A 20,868-nucleotide genomic window follows, 5' to 3' on the forward strand; every position below is an offset into this window, starting at 1 on the left:
AATCAAAACCAGCATGTCTCCTGGTAGGAGTGGGATATCTTCTTCAGTTTGCTTAAGGAGCCATATCGAAAAGGAGAAGGTTTTCGTGTTTTCAAAAGAATAACATTTAAAGCCACAGTCTTACATTTAAAATACGAGGAAGAGAGAAAAGAAAAAAATATATATATACATATATACATACATATAGATCAATATATATATAAATAAAACGGACATTGTAGTGTAACTCTGACAGTTTTCTGTATGTACAATCTATATTTCCAAACTTGTTCAATGTATTAGGTTAATACCCATATAGCAGTGAGTGATATAATAAAACAAACATGTATCCCACAGTTATCCATGGTAACAGCAGACTCATGCAGTATTTAGTACATGCCAAGACCTATTGTAAGCACTTGGCTCACACCAATTCACTTAATTCTTACTATGGATGCCAGAGGAGGCTGGCACACGTGGCTTCCCACTGTCATTCTGACAGAACTGACAATGTCTCATCTTTACCTGGACTCTTCGCAGATGAGCCACACGCTCTTCTATGGAGGTCTGCAGGGCCGAAGGCACTTTGAGAATCTCCTGGTAATTGTCCATCAGAAATGTCACCAACCGAGCAGCTAGCAACTCGTCTAAGTCCACTTCATCCTTAGAACACAAGATGCACCGGGAAAATGTCTGAACCATCTAAAAGAAAAGCAGAGAGGGTGAAAATAGCAGAAATCTGTGGCCTTCTCTAAACAGAGTGCCAGTTAGTTTGCAAAAGACACATGTGAGGAGTTGGGGAGAGGTGCACATCCCACCAGGCACCAGTCACATGGCCAACTCATATGGCAATCTCCCCTTAAGAGACTTAGCCCGGAGAAGCTTGTCTGAGAATTGTCAAAACTCCATTTTATACAAGGGTTTATATGCATATGTATTTGCATGCACACATACCTATACATATGCACATACATATATTCTGAACATTACATGAATTAAGCACTTCAAAGTTCAAGGTACTTGCAGCCACTTGGCCAAACAACACCCTAGTTCCACTGCTTGTATTGACTGTGTTCATCAACCGGCATCTTCCCCTGGCTAACTTAGCTTCTCTACACTTTGAGATACACACTTGAGAACTGGCCTTGAACAAAGAAGCCATGTATCAAGTGACAAGACTTTTTATGGTAACCAGAAATATAAATATGTAACTAATGTAAACAATACAGTTTCCATGGAGTTCATATCATTACTTCCTTCAATTCTATGTTCTGGATTAACCTTTTTCCTTTTCCTTCTAATTTCATTGCCAACAAACTCACATCAAAGCCTACAAACAAAGTCACATGGTGCTGTTGATTAGTCGTATTAAGACCAGCTTTCATCAACATTGTGCCGTTTTATCTTCATATTTATATATATATAAGGAGAGTCAGAAATTTTTGCTTGGAAATAAATTTCAGTAGATTTAAGAATGCTTTGAAATCATGTTTAAAATGTGTGTGTGTGTGTGTGTGTGTGTGTGTGTGTGTGTGTGTGTGTGTGTGTGTGTTGTTATAAGGAAGAGGTACAAGTTTTCTTTGACTTTTCAGAAAGGTCCCTTTAACCCGAGAAGGGGTCAAGAGTCACCCCAGTTGGGCAGTGCATGCTTCCCTAAAGCTGGACTGGGTGATCCCCAGAAACTGAGCAGTGATTTCAAGAGCACAAGGAGGACACACATGGGATTAAAGAAACATCTCTCTACAAGACTCTTTCGGAGGAAAACTGAGAGAAGCGGAATGCAATCTGCAGTGGACAGTGGCAGGAAGAAGCGTGGAGGAAGATCCTGGCTAAAGCTTACGGAGTTCCAATTAGGAGAGAGTTGGAGGAATCTATCCACGGCACCACAGCCACAGCTACTAATAACACACGGAACGTGTCAAAACTGCTAGAAAAGTATAAGTAAGTGATGTGACAGACATATTAATAGTTTTAATTAAATATTTCTACAGTGAGGCCATGTATCAGAAGAGCACATGAATCCACAAATGTATGAAACTGTCAATTAAAAAAAAAAAAATCTCCCTCTCCTTGCCCGTGGTCTAGTCCAGCTGGGTGTTCTCACGCCTGCTTGAATCTACTACCTCTGCTTCTCCTACCATTGCCCAGGCTATCTCTCTCGCTTGTTACAATCACAAAGACTCCTCAGTGTCCCCTGTGCAGGAACAAGAGAATGTGGTTTTCCTACGCTGTCTGCCCACCTTAGCTGTCTTCGTGTGGACTATGGGTAGCCATTTGTAAGCGAGGACATAGCGGCCATTTCTAAAGGGAGAACATGTTCCCTACTCCCTCTTCACTTTGCACTGTGTTCTTCAAGGTCCTTAGACCAAAAGCAAAGTGGAAGCCTGTTCTTGGGTTCCTTGTGTCTTTACTCAGCAGATCCGCACAGAGGATGATTAGGACCACGGGCCTGAGTGCAGGTGTCTGAGATGGTCTGCACTTGGCTGTGCTGGGGGAGGAGTCTTTTGCTCCACCCCTTGGCGTCTCTATAAAAACCCTGGGGCAGAGACAGTCGGGGCCCATTGGAAAATTTTCCAGGCCCTCTCAAGGCTATCCTTTATTTTCTATCTGTTTATCTCCACAAGATTCTACGCAATAAATCCTTCTATCTAATATTTCTTGCTGCTAACACTCAAGAAAACTCTGGGGAACTGTGGGGTTGGTGGGTAAACGCCCCACAGCAAAGAAAGTCTGGGTGGACAGCAGGCCGCGCTCTTCAAGCAAGCCTGCCTCCTGCTCTCACCTGCCCACTCAGAACAGGGATTCGGTTGCATTTCCGACGGAAAACATAGATCACAGTAGATGTGAACGGTCAACCTACCAGAGTGCGGGTGCCAAAGCCATCACACAGCGGTGGCATCTCTTTGTTTAAGCAGATCCTCGCCATCATCCTCATCAGCAGCTGTAACTTTCTCCTGTTCTCAGGAGGCAGAAGGAGACAACAAATCTGAAATGCTTCGACTGCCATTTTCTCTTTCTGGAGCAAACCTGATTCAAAAAGGAAGTTTCGTCTTTTAGTACACAGCCTACTAGACGGTTCCGCCTTCCTCATATTTTTACAGTCAAAATTTCGAATTTGGGAGGCAGATGCAGGCGGATCTCCGTGAGTTCGAGGCCAGCCTGGTCTACAAACCAAGTTCCAGGACAGCTAGGACTATCATGTAGAAAAATCCTATCTCGAAAAAAAAATTTTTTAAAGATTTATTTATTTAATATGTATACAGCATATGTGACTGCAGGCCAGAAGAGGGCACCAGATCTCATTACAGATGGTTGTAAGCCACCATGTGGTTGCTGGGAATTGAACTCAGGACCTCTGGAAGAGCAGTCAGTGCTCTTAACCTGTGAGTCACGCTCCAGCCCCTCGAAAAAATTTTAAAAAAGAGTTTTCACCAACTCAATTACACCTGGCAAGGTGTTCAATATGTGTGCCCTGTGACTTACAAGTCGGCACAGGAAATAGGAACCATTCAGCACGGATGAGATGGGGGACCAACACAGCCATTTTCCCCCCAGCAGCAACTACGTAGGCAGAACAAGCTCGTAGCACTCTTTCCCACCAAACCGGGAGCAGTCCAGCTAGCACCAGACCCTCACTCTAAAACCTACGATGACCAGGAGCACAATATATAAAATGTCACAGTAACACAAGGACAACCATGGTCATCTCCATAGCTGCAGAAAAGGCATTTAATAAATTCAACATCCTTTCATAATAAAAATCCTGAACAAGTTAGGGACAGAAGGACCATAAGGAGGGGCTGGGGAGATGGCTCAGAGGTTGGGGGCACTGGCTGCTCTCCCAGAGGACCCAGGTTCAATTCCCAGTACCCACAGGGCAGCTCACAACTGTTTCTAGCTCCTGTTCCTGAGGATCTGACACCCTCATGCAGACATACTGCCAGGAGAAAACACCAATACACATAAAATAAAAATAAATACATTTGTTTAAATTTTTTTAATTCATCTTCAAAAAGAAACAAAAACAAAAACACAAAGGACCATAACTGAACACAATGAAAACCATTTATAGTAATAAATATGTGGGACCAGAGAAGTGGTCCAGCAGGTAAAAAGACTGGCCAGATAAATCTGATGCCCTGAACCTGATCCCTGGAATCATTGTAAAAACTTCGACATTGTTGAACATCTGCAAGCACGCCTACAGCAAGACTGAAGGAAGGAACTGCCCAGAAGCTCACAGGCTGGTTAGCTTGGAGGACGGGGCACAGACAAGCAGACAGACTGCCTCAGAAATGAGCTGGAGGGGAACAACCAATACCCAAAAGCTGCCTTCTGACCTCACATGTCCCAACACGCATGCCCACATTCTCTCTCACACACACACAAAGGAAGGGAGGAAGACATACAAAAGCACTTCTGTTTGAGAGAGAAACAGAGGCAGAGAGGCAGAGAGACATATGATTCGCATTATACTGATGGGGGAAATTTGAATGCTTTCTCTAAGATCTGAATGGAAAAAAGTATGCCCACGTGCCCCACTTTTTCTTCAACACAGCTGTGTTTAATTGCACACAGCTGGAAACATTACCTGACTTCAAAATACTATACAAAGGGTAGACAGATGGCTCAGTGGTCAAGAGCACTCATTGCTCTTCTAGAAGATACTTGTTCATATCCCAGAACTCACGTCAGGCAGCTCACAACCACAGCTTCAAGGGGATCCAATGCCCTCTTCTGGCCCCTGTTGACACCAGCAACACAGAGACACATACAAAGCTCTACAGGACAAACAAAAGGAACAGAACAGACCCTAGAAGTAAACCCATGCCCTGACAACCATGCTTTTCAAGGAAGGTGGTGAGGACACGCATGGGACAGCCATGCCAACAGTGCTGAAGACTACCCACAGACAGAAGAGGAGAACTAGACCCCTACTCCTTCTCCACCAGTCCCACAAAATACACCCCAAAACGGATAAACCTTCAATGTAAGACCTGACATTAGGAAACTTCTAGAACAAAAGACAGGCTGCTCTCAAACCCACAGCGTTCCTCCCGCTTCAGCTTCCCAGCTCTAGAATGGCAGGCGGGAGGCACCAAGTCTGAAAGGAGATTATGGTGTTATATAATGTCAGCTAGGAACAGAACAGAAAGTACCTCAGGACCTCAATCACAGATGGAATCTAAGAGCTGATCTCACAGAACTGAGAGCACAGGAAGTGAGGTGGTAGTGTTGACCACTGTGTGCTCAAGAGAATCAGAGACCACTAGAAGGCTCTGGAACACTATCACGTAGTCACGTGGCCACAGAAAACAATAACACCAAGAACCTGTAGGAAACTGTTTGTGATGTTTTCAGGAAGAAGAGGAGACACAGCTTTCCTCAAAGAGCTGCCTGTTCTGGTGGAGGGCATCAGAGGCTCAACACAATTACACAGCATGGCTGGTGGGTGAGCATTTACTTGGGGCCACAGCAAGACCACCTATCATTCTCACACAAAAACACAAGTCTAGTCTCCCTGACCCCTTTCCCACATTCCCGGATGGAGTATTCCAAACAGGAGACAATTCTAATTTGAATGAAGTCAGTTTTATGAATTTTTATTGTTTAAGCTTTCTGTCTGTATATCTTTGCCTACCCCAGATTGCAATAATCCTCTCCTACATTTTCTTCTGGTGGATTCTAGTTTGATTTGTTATGTTTGAGTCTAAGATCTACTCTAATATAAAGTTTGAACTAGTATAAAAAAAACACAGAGTCTCACCTTTTCCTGTTGTTCTAACATCATTTACTGAAAACATCTTTTCTCTTAGTTTCTCTTGAAAAACCCCTTGGCTATTGGTATATGAAATTATGAAATGAAATATGAAAGCAATGAAATATGAAAACTCTTAGGAGTGCCTGGAAATCCCAGAAAGGCCAACAGAGTCATGTCTGTTGAAAGGGAGGGGGGATCAAAGTTTCAGTCTTATTGAAAACATACAAAAAGAAGAAAAAAGATTATATTGAACCAAAAGGATTTAAAATACATACCAACTGGCAAGAATTTTTTGCTTAAAGAAAGACACAGCAAGAGAATCTAATTCATTGGAGATTTTTAAGGAAAGGCAAGCAGGTTACCATGGGGAAATATTCAAAAACAGATCTCCCATGCTCAAGATGATGTCCTTTCTTGCATGAATCTCAAATATAGCACTTAATAATCCCTTTGGCTTTTGGGCTCAGAAAGTTCTTTACTTATCCAAATACTGGATAAAGATGAACCATATTTCATATTGCATTTTAAACTATTTTTATCTTTATTTGATGAAATGGTATGGGAAGAATCTTGGACTTTCTTCCCCAAAGTTTTGTCAATCGTCTTAGTGATCACTGATATAAATAACTTACACATTTGGTTGCATCCAAAGAAATTCTAGACACTTCCCTAAATTGCTACCTTTAGGCAGTACTTAAACTCCATTTTATTTTAACAATCACTGAAGATATCCGAGGGTGAACAGACAGCTCTATCAGGGCCCATCTGCATCTTCAAAAGCTCCAGTCACAAGATTTGAGCCAGAAAACAGATGACATCACCACCAAGAACATGAAGTACCCAGAAACAAGAGTCCTCTGTCTGGGCCAGCACACTAACTAGTTACTCTCTGAGAAAAGAGCCAAGAAGGGACGGGGACCCTGAGGTAGCCTGAAAAACATAAAGGCAGGTAAAGATGGCATGGTGTTTTACAAGTCACCTGACCAGAAACAAACAAATGGTCAATAACACCCAGTCATTTGGATATTCTACACTATAAGCCTACACAACTCTCTGGCATGTGCTTGTGCACACGTGAGCGCACACACACACACATACATACTCATCTCAGACTACTCAGTCAGATGATCCAGTGCATAATGACTCTAGTGAACGACAAGGCCGTTTTCAAGATTCAAGTCAGGAGGAAATGATGAGTAACAAGGAGTTATCCTCTCAGCCTTCCAGTTCACTAGCAAGGAAACCAGGCGCCAGAGCTGAAATGGAGTAATTAAGAAACTGGATGGAGCTGAGTGCACTCGCTCGAAGCCTGAGAAGCGATGGAGCAGCAAGCTGGGGTCCATGTTCCCAAACATTTTCTCCTTCTACTGGAAGCACTCGTATAGCATCGACCTGTACCACCCAAACCTCAAGCCCCAGACTACCAGAGCCTTCCATTTTTCTTTTTATAAAGCCATAAGTATAAATTTGTGTATGAATCTCCTGTTTCTTAAAATAAGCAAATTAATCAAGTTTCTTTTAAAAAAAATCACACACACACACACACACACACACACACACACACACACACACACAGAGTTTAAACTAGACGTACTTATAGGATATTTTTATAAGCAAGGTTAGCACAACCCAACGGTAGGCTCACTCGGTTTCTAAACACCCCACCTGACTCCCACCTTCATCCACCCCTAATATGTAAATTAGCAAAAGCTACACATGTCAATGGACTGTGGGGTGGAATGTGGAGTGTGAGTAAAGGTTGACACTCATCTTAGAAACTAAAGAACAACTGTGGACAGTTGGCTTGGTTAGACTGCTGAACCAAACTGAATATTTTGTAATTATTGGTAAAGAATAAGTCTCACATCTCCAAACATGTCAAATAAGGTTTTTTTTCTTTCTTTCTGATCCCCTTCCCCATACTTTTTAATGTTGTCTGATTCTTGAGTCAGGGTCTTGCTATGTAGCCCAGGCTGGCCTCAAATGTGTGCTCTTCCTGTCTCAACTAAGTGCTAGGATTATAGGCATGAGTCATCACACCTGTGTCCTTTCTTTGAAAACTATTAAAATGGACTTCAGATGCCCAATTTTATGCATCAGTAATAACTAACAGCTCTCAGGGTCACAGCTCTGGTCAAAAGGTCTACCATGTTCAATCAAGCAACGGCATGAACCTCAAGAAAAAAGATTATAAGCTAAAGTGACAATCACATCCATTGAAAAATGCTGTACAATGTTCAGCTTCTACACAAAGTAGACTGATTACTTACTTTAAAAGACAACATCCTGCTTCAAACGAGGCAACATGTGATTTCAATCAAAGCAACATCCTATTTCAATCAAAGTCAAGAAGTTTAAGAGATGAATCAACGCTATGAAATTCAACCTACATATGTAGATATTTCCTTTTATCCACAGACTACATTAGATACTCTTTGTAATCATGTAAACAAATTATAATCTTCCACAATCTAGGTTTTCTTTTCCATTACAGGAAGATGCTTAATTTGGAAAAAAAAAAAAAAAAAAAAAAAAAGTGATTTCCAGTGCAGATGTCTCATGCATGTTCACTTTGGAAGGATGGATAATAGAGAAGGTTAATACATTTTACCAGACACATCCAATAGTTGTGATGGTGTAAAAGAAAATGCCCCAAAAGGAAGTGGCACTATTAGGAGGTATAGCCTTGCTAGAGTAGGTGTGGCCTTGTTGGAGGAGGTGTGTCACTGTGGAAACGGGCTTTGAGATCTCATACATGCTCAAGATACTGCCCAGTATCTCAGTTCACTTCCTTCACCTGTGAATCAAAGATGCAGAATTGTCCAGCAACATGTCTGCCTGCCACCATGCTCTCTGCCATGATGATAATGGACTGAATCTCTGAAACTGTAAATCACCACCTCAGCTAACTGTTTCCTTTATAAGAGTTGCTGCAGTCACGGTGTCTCTTCACGGCAATAGAAACCCCAGCTATGACAATAGTCTCTTCTGGCTAATAGCTAAAAGCAAAAAATGCCCTAGTGCCCATCATTATCTACCTCAAACCCTTTATATTTTATGGGGTAACTAATTCTGATATCAACTCGGAATGGAGCCAGTTTTAACTCCTAGCTCAGCCCAAAATGAATAACTGTGAAGGACAAATGACATAAAAAAAAAAAAAAAAAAAAAAAACAGATTCAAATTGGAATTTGTGTTTTAAAGAAATCCTGCAAGTCACTCTGCTTCCAAAACAAATAATTTTACCACATAATACTATAAAAATGGAAAATGAGAAGAAACTTTAGGAAATGATTTTTCAATCCCGTCTTTAGAACTCTAGTCTAAAAATGCTAGTGGCAGTAGGTAAGGATAATGAGAGCCTACTCATTTAGTCCACAAGTATCCTCAACAGCAGCAAGAGTTCATCATTAGTCACAAGATGCCATACGTTCATAAGACCCAATCAAACACAGCTGAAAACAAAATACCAAAACGACTCAGCAGTCTCAAGACTCCATAACAGAGCTGGCTTGGTGGCACATTACTGGTACTCACATAGGGGAGGAGGAGGGTTAGGAGTTCAAGGCCAGTCTCAGCTACATAGTGAGTTTGAAGCCAGCTAGGTCTGCATGTGACTATCGAAAAATCAAATCAAAACCAAAACATCCATAAAGATCAACTGGCGCCGGGCAGTGGTGGCGCACGCCTTTAATCCCAGCACTCGGGAGGCAGAGGCAGGCGGATCTCTGTGAGTTTGAGGCCAGCCTGGTCTACAGAGTGAGATCCAGGAAAGGCACCAAAACTACACAGAGAAACCCTGTCTCAAAAAAAAAAAAAAAAAAAAAACTGACTTAAATAAAATACTCAAAAGATTTATCACTCTTAAAATCCTATAATAAACTAAATAAGTCCTCCATTTATCCCCAGTGGTGATATGTATAAAAATAATCACTCCTAAGACAAAGTGGCTCAGTGGGTAAAGCACTTGCTGTGGAACCTGTACAAATCTGGAAAGGGAAAACCAACGGCACAAAGTTGATCTCAACACACATACACACACACACACACACACACACACACACACCACATACATACACACACATGTAGTTACTATTACACTCATGGTTTATAGGGACTGTATTTGTTGCTGTCAGAGAACCTAGAGAGGCATGAATCTAGAGTACACTGCTGAGTTTGGGAAACTCCTTCACATACGGCTGACATTTCGTTCAGATGCTAAGGAAGGGATGCAAAGAAAACTAAACCAAGTCAAACTGGAAGGGGAAAGATTGCTGACGCCTGTGACGCTGAGGAACAAGAGTATGCTAATTCCTCTCACATCTATGTAACTGATGATATTGAATGATATTCACGCAGCATGCATTTTGACAAAAAAAAAATCCTTACAGAGCACAGGGCAATCTCATTTCTAGAGAGAAAGGAACATAGCAATAATGGACTTTCCCCTTCCTACCATGTTTCCTTCACAGTGCAAATTCTAAGGTATAAATCTATATGAAGAATAAAAACAAGTTTTACCTGAATAATGTTACTGTTTTTATGCTGCATATTTCAAGTATCAAATAGTCCTATAAAAACGAGTAATAAATTACCTTCTAAATGACAATATACCTCCTATAACTGACTGCTCCTGAGGTCACCTAGAATAATTGATTTAGTCATGAAGAGTAAATGTCAAATTTACATTTTTCTCTACAAACACTGTTATGGTCTTATACAACATTCCGGTCCTCTTTTAGAAATAAAACCTGCTGGGTTTTGATTTAGGTTTTACAATCAGGTTAACTAAGTTCTTCTACTCGTTTCTGAGTAAGGACTAAGCGATCGGTCATTTTTTATTTTGAAGATGCCTATATGGCTAGCTTTTACTGTGCAGGAAGGTACTATACAGGCCGCTGTGGGCAAACCATCGCCAACCGTGTTACCCAGCTGTGGACCATGCACTGGAGCCACATTGGCGTGATTGCTAATGGAGGTAACCAACCACTCACTGATTGGATTTCAAGTCCTGCTCCATGGGAAGGAATTAATACCCGGTATTTCAAACCTGACTTAAAAAAAAAAAAGCCCGACACCAGTGGAGAAGCTCCCACTATTGTTTTGGTAAATGTTAGACCCGTCATCTGCCTTCTGACGATGCATGCTTAGGGCCATAGGATAGCACTGCTATCAGCTTTGGTCGGAGAAGCTCCTCTCTCAGTGGATGATGGTAACTGCCAAGACTTACAACTGCTCAAAGTGCTCAGAGTAAGCGACTACTGAATGATCTGCCAGAGATGGGACATCCTATCACCCCCGCCCCCCATGGCTCAGGGAGCATCGCAGAAAGGGGAAGGAGGAAGATGAGGCAGAGGAAGGGGGTGGTGCTGTCTTCCAGGTACGACATGGCTGTTTCACCCGTGAGCCCCCAGCAGCTATGATCACCCACATAAGATTGGGCACAGCAACATGGCATCATGGGTAAAAATTTATACAGGCAGTTAAAGATGGCGGCGGGGAGGTCAGGAGTCCCCGTTCCACCCTGAGAAACTGTCAGCAGTTCATGGCGGCTGGGGATAGGGAAGCATTTTCTTCAGTGGGTGTAACCACAAGGTGTGAAGGTCCTATAAGTAGCTCTTACCAACGCTTCGATAAGGGAACCTAGTGAAACTCTTTGGGTCCTGCACACAAAAAAAGAGAGACATGAAAGCGGACGTGTACGAGAAGCACAGGAATGGGAAGACAGAAGGAAGGACAACGCATTGTATACGGGTATGAAAATGTCTTCCAGAGACCCATTATTACATATAATTAATATATGCTAATAAAAATAAAATACTCAAGGATGAAATTCTCAAAAAGTTACGAATAAATAATTTATCACATAAATATTAAAAACACAGAGAAAAAGATATCAAAACTAAATTTCAAATGGGAACTTTTTTTTTTTTTTAAAGAAAAGACGACGTTCTGAGCTTTTGCTACTGGAACTCTCAAGACAGTGGCGACAGAAGATTCACTATCAACATGCAGATACACTGGTTATCTATTCACCTAGGACACTGACGAAAGCGTCAAAGAGATGGAACGTGAGCAGGGGCTCCTTCAGGTGACCGTAGTAATCCGCTATAGTTTTAAAGACATCTTTCTCAAATCCCAAGTACATCGGCTGCTTCCAGTCTGAACAGTTGGGCCCTTTAAAAGAAGACAGAGAATGATTAATGAGGCAGCTGCTTCTCAGTACCACAGTCTGACCACATGTGGTGTATGCACAGATATTCAAGATATACTGACAAGTTTCATGTGGAAATGACATATACCTTTTGCTCAAATATGATTAATGTTTAATTGAATATATTATAAAAACGAAGAGCATTAATGTATCTCCATTTTAAAAGAAAAACATGCTTTTCTCTTTTTATGTCAAGGCAAACTTTATTCATGTAAATAATTTTTTTAAAAACAGTCAACATTTTCCTAGTCTTAATAAAGTTAATAAAATAACAATTTGTTGCCGCACAGCGGTGGCGCACGCCTTTAATCCCAGCACTTGAGAGGCAGAGCCAGGTGGATATCTGTGAGTTTTAGGCCAGCCTGGTCTACAGAGTGAGATCCAGGACAGGCACCAAAACCACAGAGAGAAATCCTGTCTCAAAAAAAAAACCAAAAAAAAAACCAATATGTTAATATGTGATAGATGAGTTATCAAGAAATTTTTACAGCTTCTTGAGTTCATTAGCTATACTATAATATCCTCCAAGCATTCAGTTGAGTGAAGTAATCAGTTTCTCCTAACAAACTATTTCAGACAAATGAAATTTTAAATGCTTTTTTAAAAGATAATGAGAAAGATTTTATATTCTGTCTTGTCAATTCACTCTAAACTCTAACAATCACTGCCCAACTATTCAAAGAAAACTGATCACAGAGCCTGGACCTGACCGTGTCCTATGCCAACAGAGGGAGGAGGAGAGCTCCACTAGAATCCGGGTCCCATGAGGAATCAAAGATGATGAGCACAGGTTTACACCACCATGTTCCGGGTAAAGTGGAGGTGCCGGAGCCTTGAGGAAAACAGCTTGTCCCAAGAAGACCATAGAAGAAATGGAGTGCAATTATGGTGACCAGCTCCAGGCCAGCAAAGGCTAAGCCATTACACCCAGATGGACTGATGTGCCCAAGAGAATGAACAAAGCAACAAAAATGAATTCAAGGAAATTCTCCCCACAGAACTGCAGGAGCTAAGAGATTCTAGCTGTAACACAGGAAACCATTCTGGATCATGACATTCAATCCCCAAGGACATCATAAAATGGCTCTTTATGATGCCCCTAAAAACTCCTTTACTGGGAGCTGGGAAGATGGCTCAGAGGTTAAGAGATCAGCTCCCAGTGCCCACATCAGATGGCTCACAACCATTTATAACAGAAGCTCCATGGGATCCAACGCCCTCTTCTGACTTCTCTGGGTACCTCTGCTCACATGCACACACACCTACACAGACACATGCACATATATATAGTTAAAAAATAAAATCTTTAGATGAAAACAAAACTTCTCTTACCCTTCACAGTCTGTTCTCTTCTTTAAAAAAAAAAAAAATTGGCTAAAATAATGTTGTAGTGCATAAACCTAGGAGTAAATGTATAAAACCATGTTTGTTTACTTCCTCCTCATATAGCAAGCTTAGTCAAATGATGGTCTGATGTATCTCAACAAGCAAGACCCATTGCCAGAATTAGTGCTTAGCAAGGTGAGTGATTAATTCTAAACAATTATATGCCTTGAGAATATGTCATCATCTTTGTTAAAAATATGGGGGGAAATCCCTAAAAGAAAACATAAACCTTTTCTTTCTTAATCACCTTGAGTTTTAAGAACATTTTTTTCCTTAGACTAGTTTTTAATAAATGTTGTTCCTGACAGATTCTGAAATGAAATGCTTTGGCTACTTATTTCCATTTTTGACTGGGTCTTCTGATGCATACACACAAAGAAGCAAAAGAAATCAGTTAATCTAGTTTTGCATTACTTAGCCTCAGTCTTCTTTCTGTGAGCATCCTGGAAAGGGTCTGGCTGACAAATGAACATGCAGACCCGTGTATGCACAGTCTACAGTGAGGACTGAAGGAGCACTCAAGAGAGAAGGAAGAGCAGCAGGCTTGTGGAAAAGAGGGCAAGTAGCCCTTACCACATCAGACAGGCGGCCTATCCCCTCTTAGAGGACTCAATAGGAATCCGTACTTATTCGCGATAAGGACAAAGAGTAGGTCATACCTTTGACAGACTCAAAGCAAATTTTGATGGACAGGAGAATTTGGGAAAGCTGGAAATTTTAAAAAAATATCCAATAGGCTGGCCTTGTCCTCTGCCCACCTTTTATATTTGATACATAAACAAACCTCCATAATATGCTAACCATTTGTAAAGGTTGCTCTCAACACATGTGAGCATGCTCCTTCTCCCAACACTCTGAGTCTCACACCTATAGCAATTATAAAGTCACACATACTCAATTATAAAGTCTTTCCTCTACTCAATGGCCAGTCATGCCAACCTTGCTTCAGGTGTTTGTGGCTTTAGGTGTCAAATGGGGAACTGATTATACGCTTCCGTGCATTCCAGTCTTCACAAAAGTCAAACACATAAACACATCTTACAGCATTTTAGCACACTTTATGGCTTCATTCCCAACTGGTAACTTCCACATCTTTGGTTCTCCAGGAGCTCAGAAGGAGTGTTGGAGCTTCGTAACTGTACATTTGTTTCCTCAATGCCTCCTCTGGCCAAAGATGTAACTTCTAGTTAATTTACTACAGTTTAAGTAGTTGAGCAGAAAGAATAAAAGGTACTTCAGGGCCAGAGAGATGGCACAGTGGATAAAGACACTCAAGGCCCCGTCTGACAACCTAGGCTCAGTCCCCAGAAACCGTAAGATGGAAGAAGAGACTTACTCCTACAAGTATCCTCTGGCCTCCACACGCTTACTATGGCATGGCAATGACCACCCACACACACACCACGTAATTTTAAAATTTTAAGTAAAGTACTTCCCCAAGTTAAAGCCACATTACTCTACATCTCAGAGTGTTCAAAATATCAACAAAAATCAATGAAACTTCCAAGCATTAAACCTGGAAAACTCTGAGTTGTATGCAAACTGGTATTGCTATGCATGTTCAGAAGGAGAGGGAAAAGCCATCTCCACACAGGGCCATTAAGACAACCATACAAGGCTCAATGGTTAGTTAGTTTCTATAATTCTATAATTCAAACAAAAGTGACTCCAGTTTAATCAATAATTCAGTTTACTAATTCAGTAACTTATACATCTATCGATGCATATGCTGATCCTACACAAAAATAAGAAAGTAGCTATTTCCTGAAACAGCTGTGAGACTCAAGAGCTTCTCTAAGACCAAATATTGTCATTACTAATCAGCTAAAATAACAAAGATTCTCATTGAAATCACATGTTTGGGCCAGATCAGACAGTTCCTCGGGTGAAAGTGTTGGCCATTGGAGCCTAATGATCTGAGTGAAGATCCCCAGCATTGACAGTAGAAAGAGGTGATTCCTGCCGGGCGGTGGTGGCGCACGCCTTTAATCCCAGCACTCGGGAGGCAGAGCCAGGCGAATCTCTGTGAGTTCGAGGCCAGCCTGGGCTACCAAGTGAGCTCCAGGAAAGGCGCAAAGCTATGCAGAGAAACCCTGTCTCGAAAAACCAAAAAAAAAAAAAAAAAAAAAAAAAGAGGTGATTCCCCCAGATCATCTTCTAACCTCCAGATACTCACCACAGCATGCACACATCTGTATGCACATCTATATGCGCACATACGTATCACACATACAATAATAATGAGTGTTTTTTCCTTTAAATATTAGAAACCATTCTTTGGGTTAAGTTTCCTGAAAATCCCAAGAAAATGGCAGTGTTCATGAGCTATTATTATACCATTCCTTCACAGTGCTGATGATAGTCAATGAAACACATGCCACGTGTCTGCTGAAGAGATCTTACATGCCTATGAAAATCCCTCGGGCCCACCCTGGTCCAGGCCTCCAGATCTTACATGCAGGTTTCTAAGATAGTCTTTCTTGTTTCTCTGCATGCAGCTCCTCTCCTTCTAAGCCATCCTGCATATCAGTCAGGTTGGCTCTCTAAAACACTCTGTCCCTCTTAAAACACTGCGCTCTGAAACCCAGGAGAGGATGGAGGCTGCTTAGCAAATGAGATGTGAATATGATGGACACTTAACCACCACCTTTTAGGAATAAAATAAAGCCTATAGACCATTAGCAGGTAGCTGCTACTACATTATATACACTGTCACTCATTTCTTTCACCCCTATGATGCTCCTAGGACTGGCATGGACTTGATGCATGATTATATCCATGAGACCAAAGAAAAACTAAGTCTTTAAAACTGGATTATAACAACACTGTCACTAAGTCATGAATCTACCAGTAAAGCACAGTGGTTGCCAAACAATTCCCTGCCAGCCTCACAGGTGTCAAATCAATGTCCAGCCCATTGAGCAAGAATGTTTTCTAATTCAAGGCACTAATTTCTGTTAATTTTATAAAACTGGCACATAATTAGTACTTACAATTTGCCAAACACTTCATAGCTGAGAGGACCCAGTGAGGAAGTTCTTCTGTAGAAAAAAAGGAAAATACAAAAGATATTTTATTCATCTCTTTATAACTCAATCAAATACACACATACACACACACACACACACACACACACACACACACACACACACAGTATTATAAAAATGTATCATTTGCCTGGGTAATATGAGACATTTCACCAATTTGTGTATCAGAACATTTAAACATAGACCAATGAAATCGAATTGAAGACCCTGACATTAATCCACACACCTATGAATACCTACCTGGTTTTTGACAAAGAAGCCAAAACTATACTGCTGGGGGATATCTCTCTGTATGCTGTGAATATATGTTGTTGCCATTGGTTAATAAATATGCTGCTTTGGCCTATGGCAAGACAGCTTAGAGGCAGGCAGAAAATCCATAGAGAAAGACAGGAAAGAGCAAGGCAGAGTCTGGAGAAAGGCCAGCCTGCTGCCCAAGGAGCAACATGCCAGCAGATGGTAAAGCCACGGAACATGTGGCAAAACATAGATTAATAGAAATGGGTTATTTTAAGATATAAGAGCTAGCTAGCAAGAGGCCTCCCATAGGCCATACAGTTTATAAATAATATTGAGCCTCTGACTGATTATTTTATAAGTGGATTGGTGTCTGTGGGGCAGGCAGAACTGGAGAAACTGAGCAAACTTATGACTACACTGTACAATGGAAAAAAGAAAGTATCTTCAACAAATGGTGCTGACATAACTGGATGTCAATATACAGAAGATGGCAAATAGATTCATATCTATCACCATGCACAAAACTCAAGTCCAAGTGGATCAAAGACCTCAACATAAATCCACTTGCACTAAACCTGATAGAAGAGAAAGCAGGAAATAGCCTTGAACACATTGGCACAGAAGACCATTTCCTAAATATAACACCGGTAGCACAGATACTGAGAGCAACAGTTAATAAATGGGACCTCCTGAAACTGAGAAGCTTCTATAAGGCAAAGGACACAGTCTATAAGACAAAAAGACAGCCTACAGAATGGGAAAAGATCTTCACCAACCCCACATCTGACAGAAGACTGATCTCCAAAATATATAAAGAACTCAAGAAACTAGACATCAAAATACCAAACAATCCAATTAAAAAATGGGCTACAGAGCTAAACAGAGAATTCTCAACAAAAGAATCTCAAATGGCTGAAAGACATTTAAGGAATTGCTCAATATCCTTAGTCATTAGGGAACTGCAAATCAAAACGACTCTGAGATACCATCTTATACCTGTCAGAATGGCTAAGATCAAAAACACTGAAGACAGCTAATGTTGGAGAGGATGTGGAACAAGGGAAACACTCCTCCACTGCTGGTGGGAGTGCAAACTTGTACAGCCACTTTGGAAATCAGTATGGCAGTTCCTCAGAAAACTAGGAATCAATCTTCCTGAAGACTCAGCTATACCACTCTTGGGCATATACCCAAGGAATGCTCAATCATACCACAACGACACTTGCTCAACTATGTTTATAGCAGCATTGTTGGTAATAGCCAGAACCTGGAAACAACCTAGATGCCCCTCAACTGAAGAATGACATAATAAAAAACAATGATATCATGAAATTTGCAGGAAGATGGATGGAACTAGAAAATATCCTGTGTGAGGTAACCCAGACTCAGAAAGACAAACATGGTATGTACTCACTCATATGTAGATACTAGATGTAAAGCAAAGGATAACAAGACTACAACCCACAGCTCCAGAGAAGCTAGCTAATAAGGAGGACCCTAAGAGGGATGAATGGATCACCCTGGGAAGGGGAAACAGATGAGATCTCCAAGAGTGTGGGAATGTGTGTAGGGGGGGAATAGAGGGTACAGGATGGGGAATGAGAACATAAAGGAATGGGATGGTCGAGCTGGAACAGGGACGAAATGGGAGAGCAATGAAAGAGATAGAGGGAGACATCATGGGGGTAGGGAGAAACCGGGTGCTAGGGAAGTTCCCAGGAATCCACAAGGATGACCCCAGCTTAGACTACTAGCAATAGAGGAGAGGGTGCCTGAACTGGCTTACCCGAGTAATCAGATTGGTGAATACCCTAACTGTTATCATAGAACCTTCATCCAGTAACTGATGGAAGCAGATGCAGAGATCCACAGCCAAGCACCAGGCTGTGCTCCAGGAGTCCAGTCAAGGAGAGGGAAAAGAGATTCTATGAGCAAGAGCATCAAGATCATGATGGGGAAACCTACAGAGATAACCGAACCAAGCTAGGGGAACTCATGAACTTTAGACCAACAGCTGTGGAGCCTCCATGGGACTGGACTAGGTACTCTGTATAAGCGAGGCAGTTGTGTAGTTTGGTCTGCTTAAAGGGGCCCCTGGCAGTGGGATCAGGATCCATCCCTGGTGCAAGAGCTGGCTTTTAAGAGCCCATTACCTACCTTGCACAGCCTTGATGCAGGGGGAGGGGCTTGGACCTGCCTCAATTGAATGTACCAGGCTTTGCTGACTCCCCATGGGAGGCCTTACCTTTTCAGAGGAGGGAATGAGGGGTAAGTTGTGGGGAGGAGGCTGGAGGGGGGAAGGCAGGAGGAGGGAAGAGAGGGGGATCTGTGGTGGTATGTAAAATGAATAAAAAAATTCTTAATAAAAATAATATTAATGATAATACAGAGTATCCAAGTCAACCTAACTCATTGATACCACTGTGAAATGGTAAGTCAGAAACCTAAATATGGGGTTGAAACTGTAGCTCAGTTAGTAGAGTACCTGCCTAGCATACACAAGGCCCTGGGTTCAGTGCCCAGCACCACGCCAACTGTTACATGGTAATGCATGCCTTGACTGCAGCATTCAGAAGGTGGAGGCAGGAGGTGATCCTCTACTGTTGAGCTTGGGCTGCATAACACCCTAACTCCAAAACAAAAAAGAAGAAACTTAAATGCAATCAGACCTAAAACTGACTGGGGCACTTCCTCGGGACTTAAACATTCTCGTGTGTCTGGAAGTGTTCCTAGCGACAATATGGAAGCATTTACCATTCTGGCAGCTAACAGTGAACTAGACTCTGAGTGCACTGTGCAGAGTCTTCATGCCTGAACATGCATCTTTCTACGACACTAATAAACCAAACACTGGACAAAAGGCACTCATAGAAGACAGGATATATGTAGCGAGGGGATAAACTTAGCTAGGGTTTAGGAAAGGCTCAAATGGGAACTAAGAGATCTGTTAGCCAATGTGTAGTCAAACCAGAGCAAATGGCTGGCATGCACTTACTTGACTTATCATCCAAGATGACAACTCCCTGCTTGCTGACACTATACACGTTATGGATGATGAACTTGGAGTTGACAAGTTTGATGTTTAAAACTTCTTCCAAGGAATCCAGGCCAAGGATTTTCTGTAAACTAAAATGATAAATAATGTATTCTGAAAATAAATTTCAAAGTTTCAAAGTACTATAATCATTTATTTCAGTTGTGCTAAATACTACTACTAGTGAGCAATACAAAAGATTCTCTCTCTTTCCGTGTATGTGTGTGTGTGTGTGTGTGTGTGTGTGTGTGTGTGTGTAAGAGGTATTTATACATGTGAGGCAGTATGCACACCCATGCATGCTCATGTCCAGGTCACAAAAGGATGTTACATGTCTTCTCTGTAGCCCTCCACCCTGTTTTTATGAGACAGGGTCTCACTAAACTCGGAGCTCACTGTTTCAGCTAGCTGGCCAGCAAGCTCCTGCAATCTACCTGTCTCTACCTCACAATGCTAAGGTTACAGGCATGGGCTAGCATGTCAGTCTTTACATGGGCACTGGAGATTTGAACTGAGGTTCTCTTTGCTTTTACAGCAAGTACTCTTACCCACTGAGTATTCCCTCCTCTCCTCAAAAGACCGATCTTTAGGGTACATTGTCTTTCTAGACAATGGGTTAGAAATGGAATACGTTTAAAATATCCTTTCCCAATAGCATACTTCTTTAATTACTTAATCACAGAATAACCTGAGTTCCAAGAAACTATTTTTTAACTAAAATTACTAAAGGCCAGTCAGGTGGTGGTGACACACGCCTTTAATCCCAGCACTCGGGAGGCAGAGGCAGGCGGATCTCTGTGAGTTCAAGGCCAGTCTGGTCTACAGAGCAAGATCCAAAACAGGCACCAAAACTACACGGAGAAACCCTGCCTCAAAAAAAGCAAACAACAAAAAAAAATTACTAAAGGCCAAATTTCCCATCATGTGCTTATTAAACTTAAGGTGTCAGTGACACTAAAAGTTTAAAAACTATAAATTGGGAATGGTAGTGCACACAATCCCAGCACTCCAAAGGTTGAGCAGAAAGATAAGAGAATTCAAGGCCAACTTGGATTACAAAGCAAAAGCATGCCTCAAGGGGTTAAAAAAAAATTTTAAAAGCATTTAAACTCCTATTTTAGCTCTTACATATCTAACAACAGGAAATTCTCAAAATCCAGTTCAATTATATATGTGAAACAGTGTAAGTACAGATTATGCAAATTTG

General features: G+C 41.5%; 1 protein-coding gene across 3 annotated transcripts in view; it reads right to left on the reverse strand.

Annotated features, from left to right (window-relative positions):
* Depdc1b (DEP domain containing 1B) overlaps positions 1-20,868 on the reverse strand; it is a 64,247-nt gene that overhangs the window by 3,290 nt on the left and 40,089 nt on the right. For all 3 annotated transcript variants that reach the window (XM_006994963.4, XM_076552308.1, XM_076552307.1), the window contains 5 exons: positions 19,623-19,753; positions 16,334-16,381; positions 11,777-11,917; positions 2,840-3,006; positions 505-681 (listed from right to left, as the gene is read on the reverse strand). In XM_006994963.4, the coding sequence (XP_006995025.1) occupies positions 505-681; positions 2,840-3,006; positions 11,777-11,917; positions 16,334-16,381; positions 19,623-19,753 (664 nt within the window). The remainder of the gene's footprint in view (positions 1-504; positions 682-2,839; positions 3,007-11,776; positions 11,918-16,333; positions 16,382-19,622; positions 19,754-20,868) is intronic.

Source organism: Peromyscus maniculatus, chromosome 15, assembly GCF_049852395.1.
Source record: "Peromyscus maniculatus bairdii isolate BWxNUB_F1_BW_parent chromosome 15, HU_Pman_BW_mat_3.1, whole genome shotgun sequence".
NCBI lineage: Eukaryota > Metazoa > Chordata > Mammalia > Rodentia > Cricetidae > Peromyscus > Peromyscus maniculatus.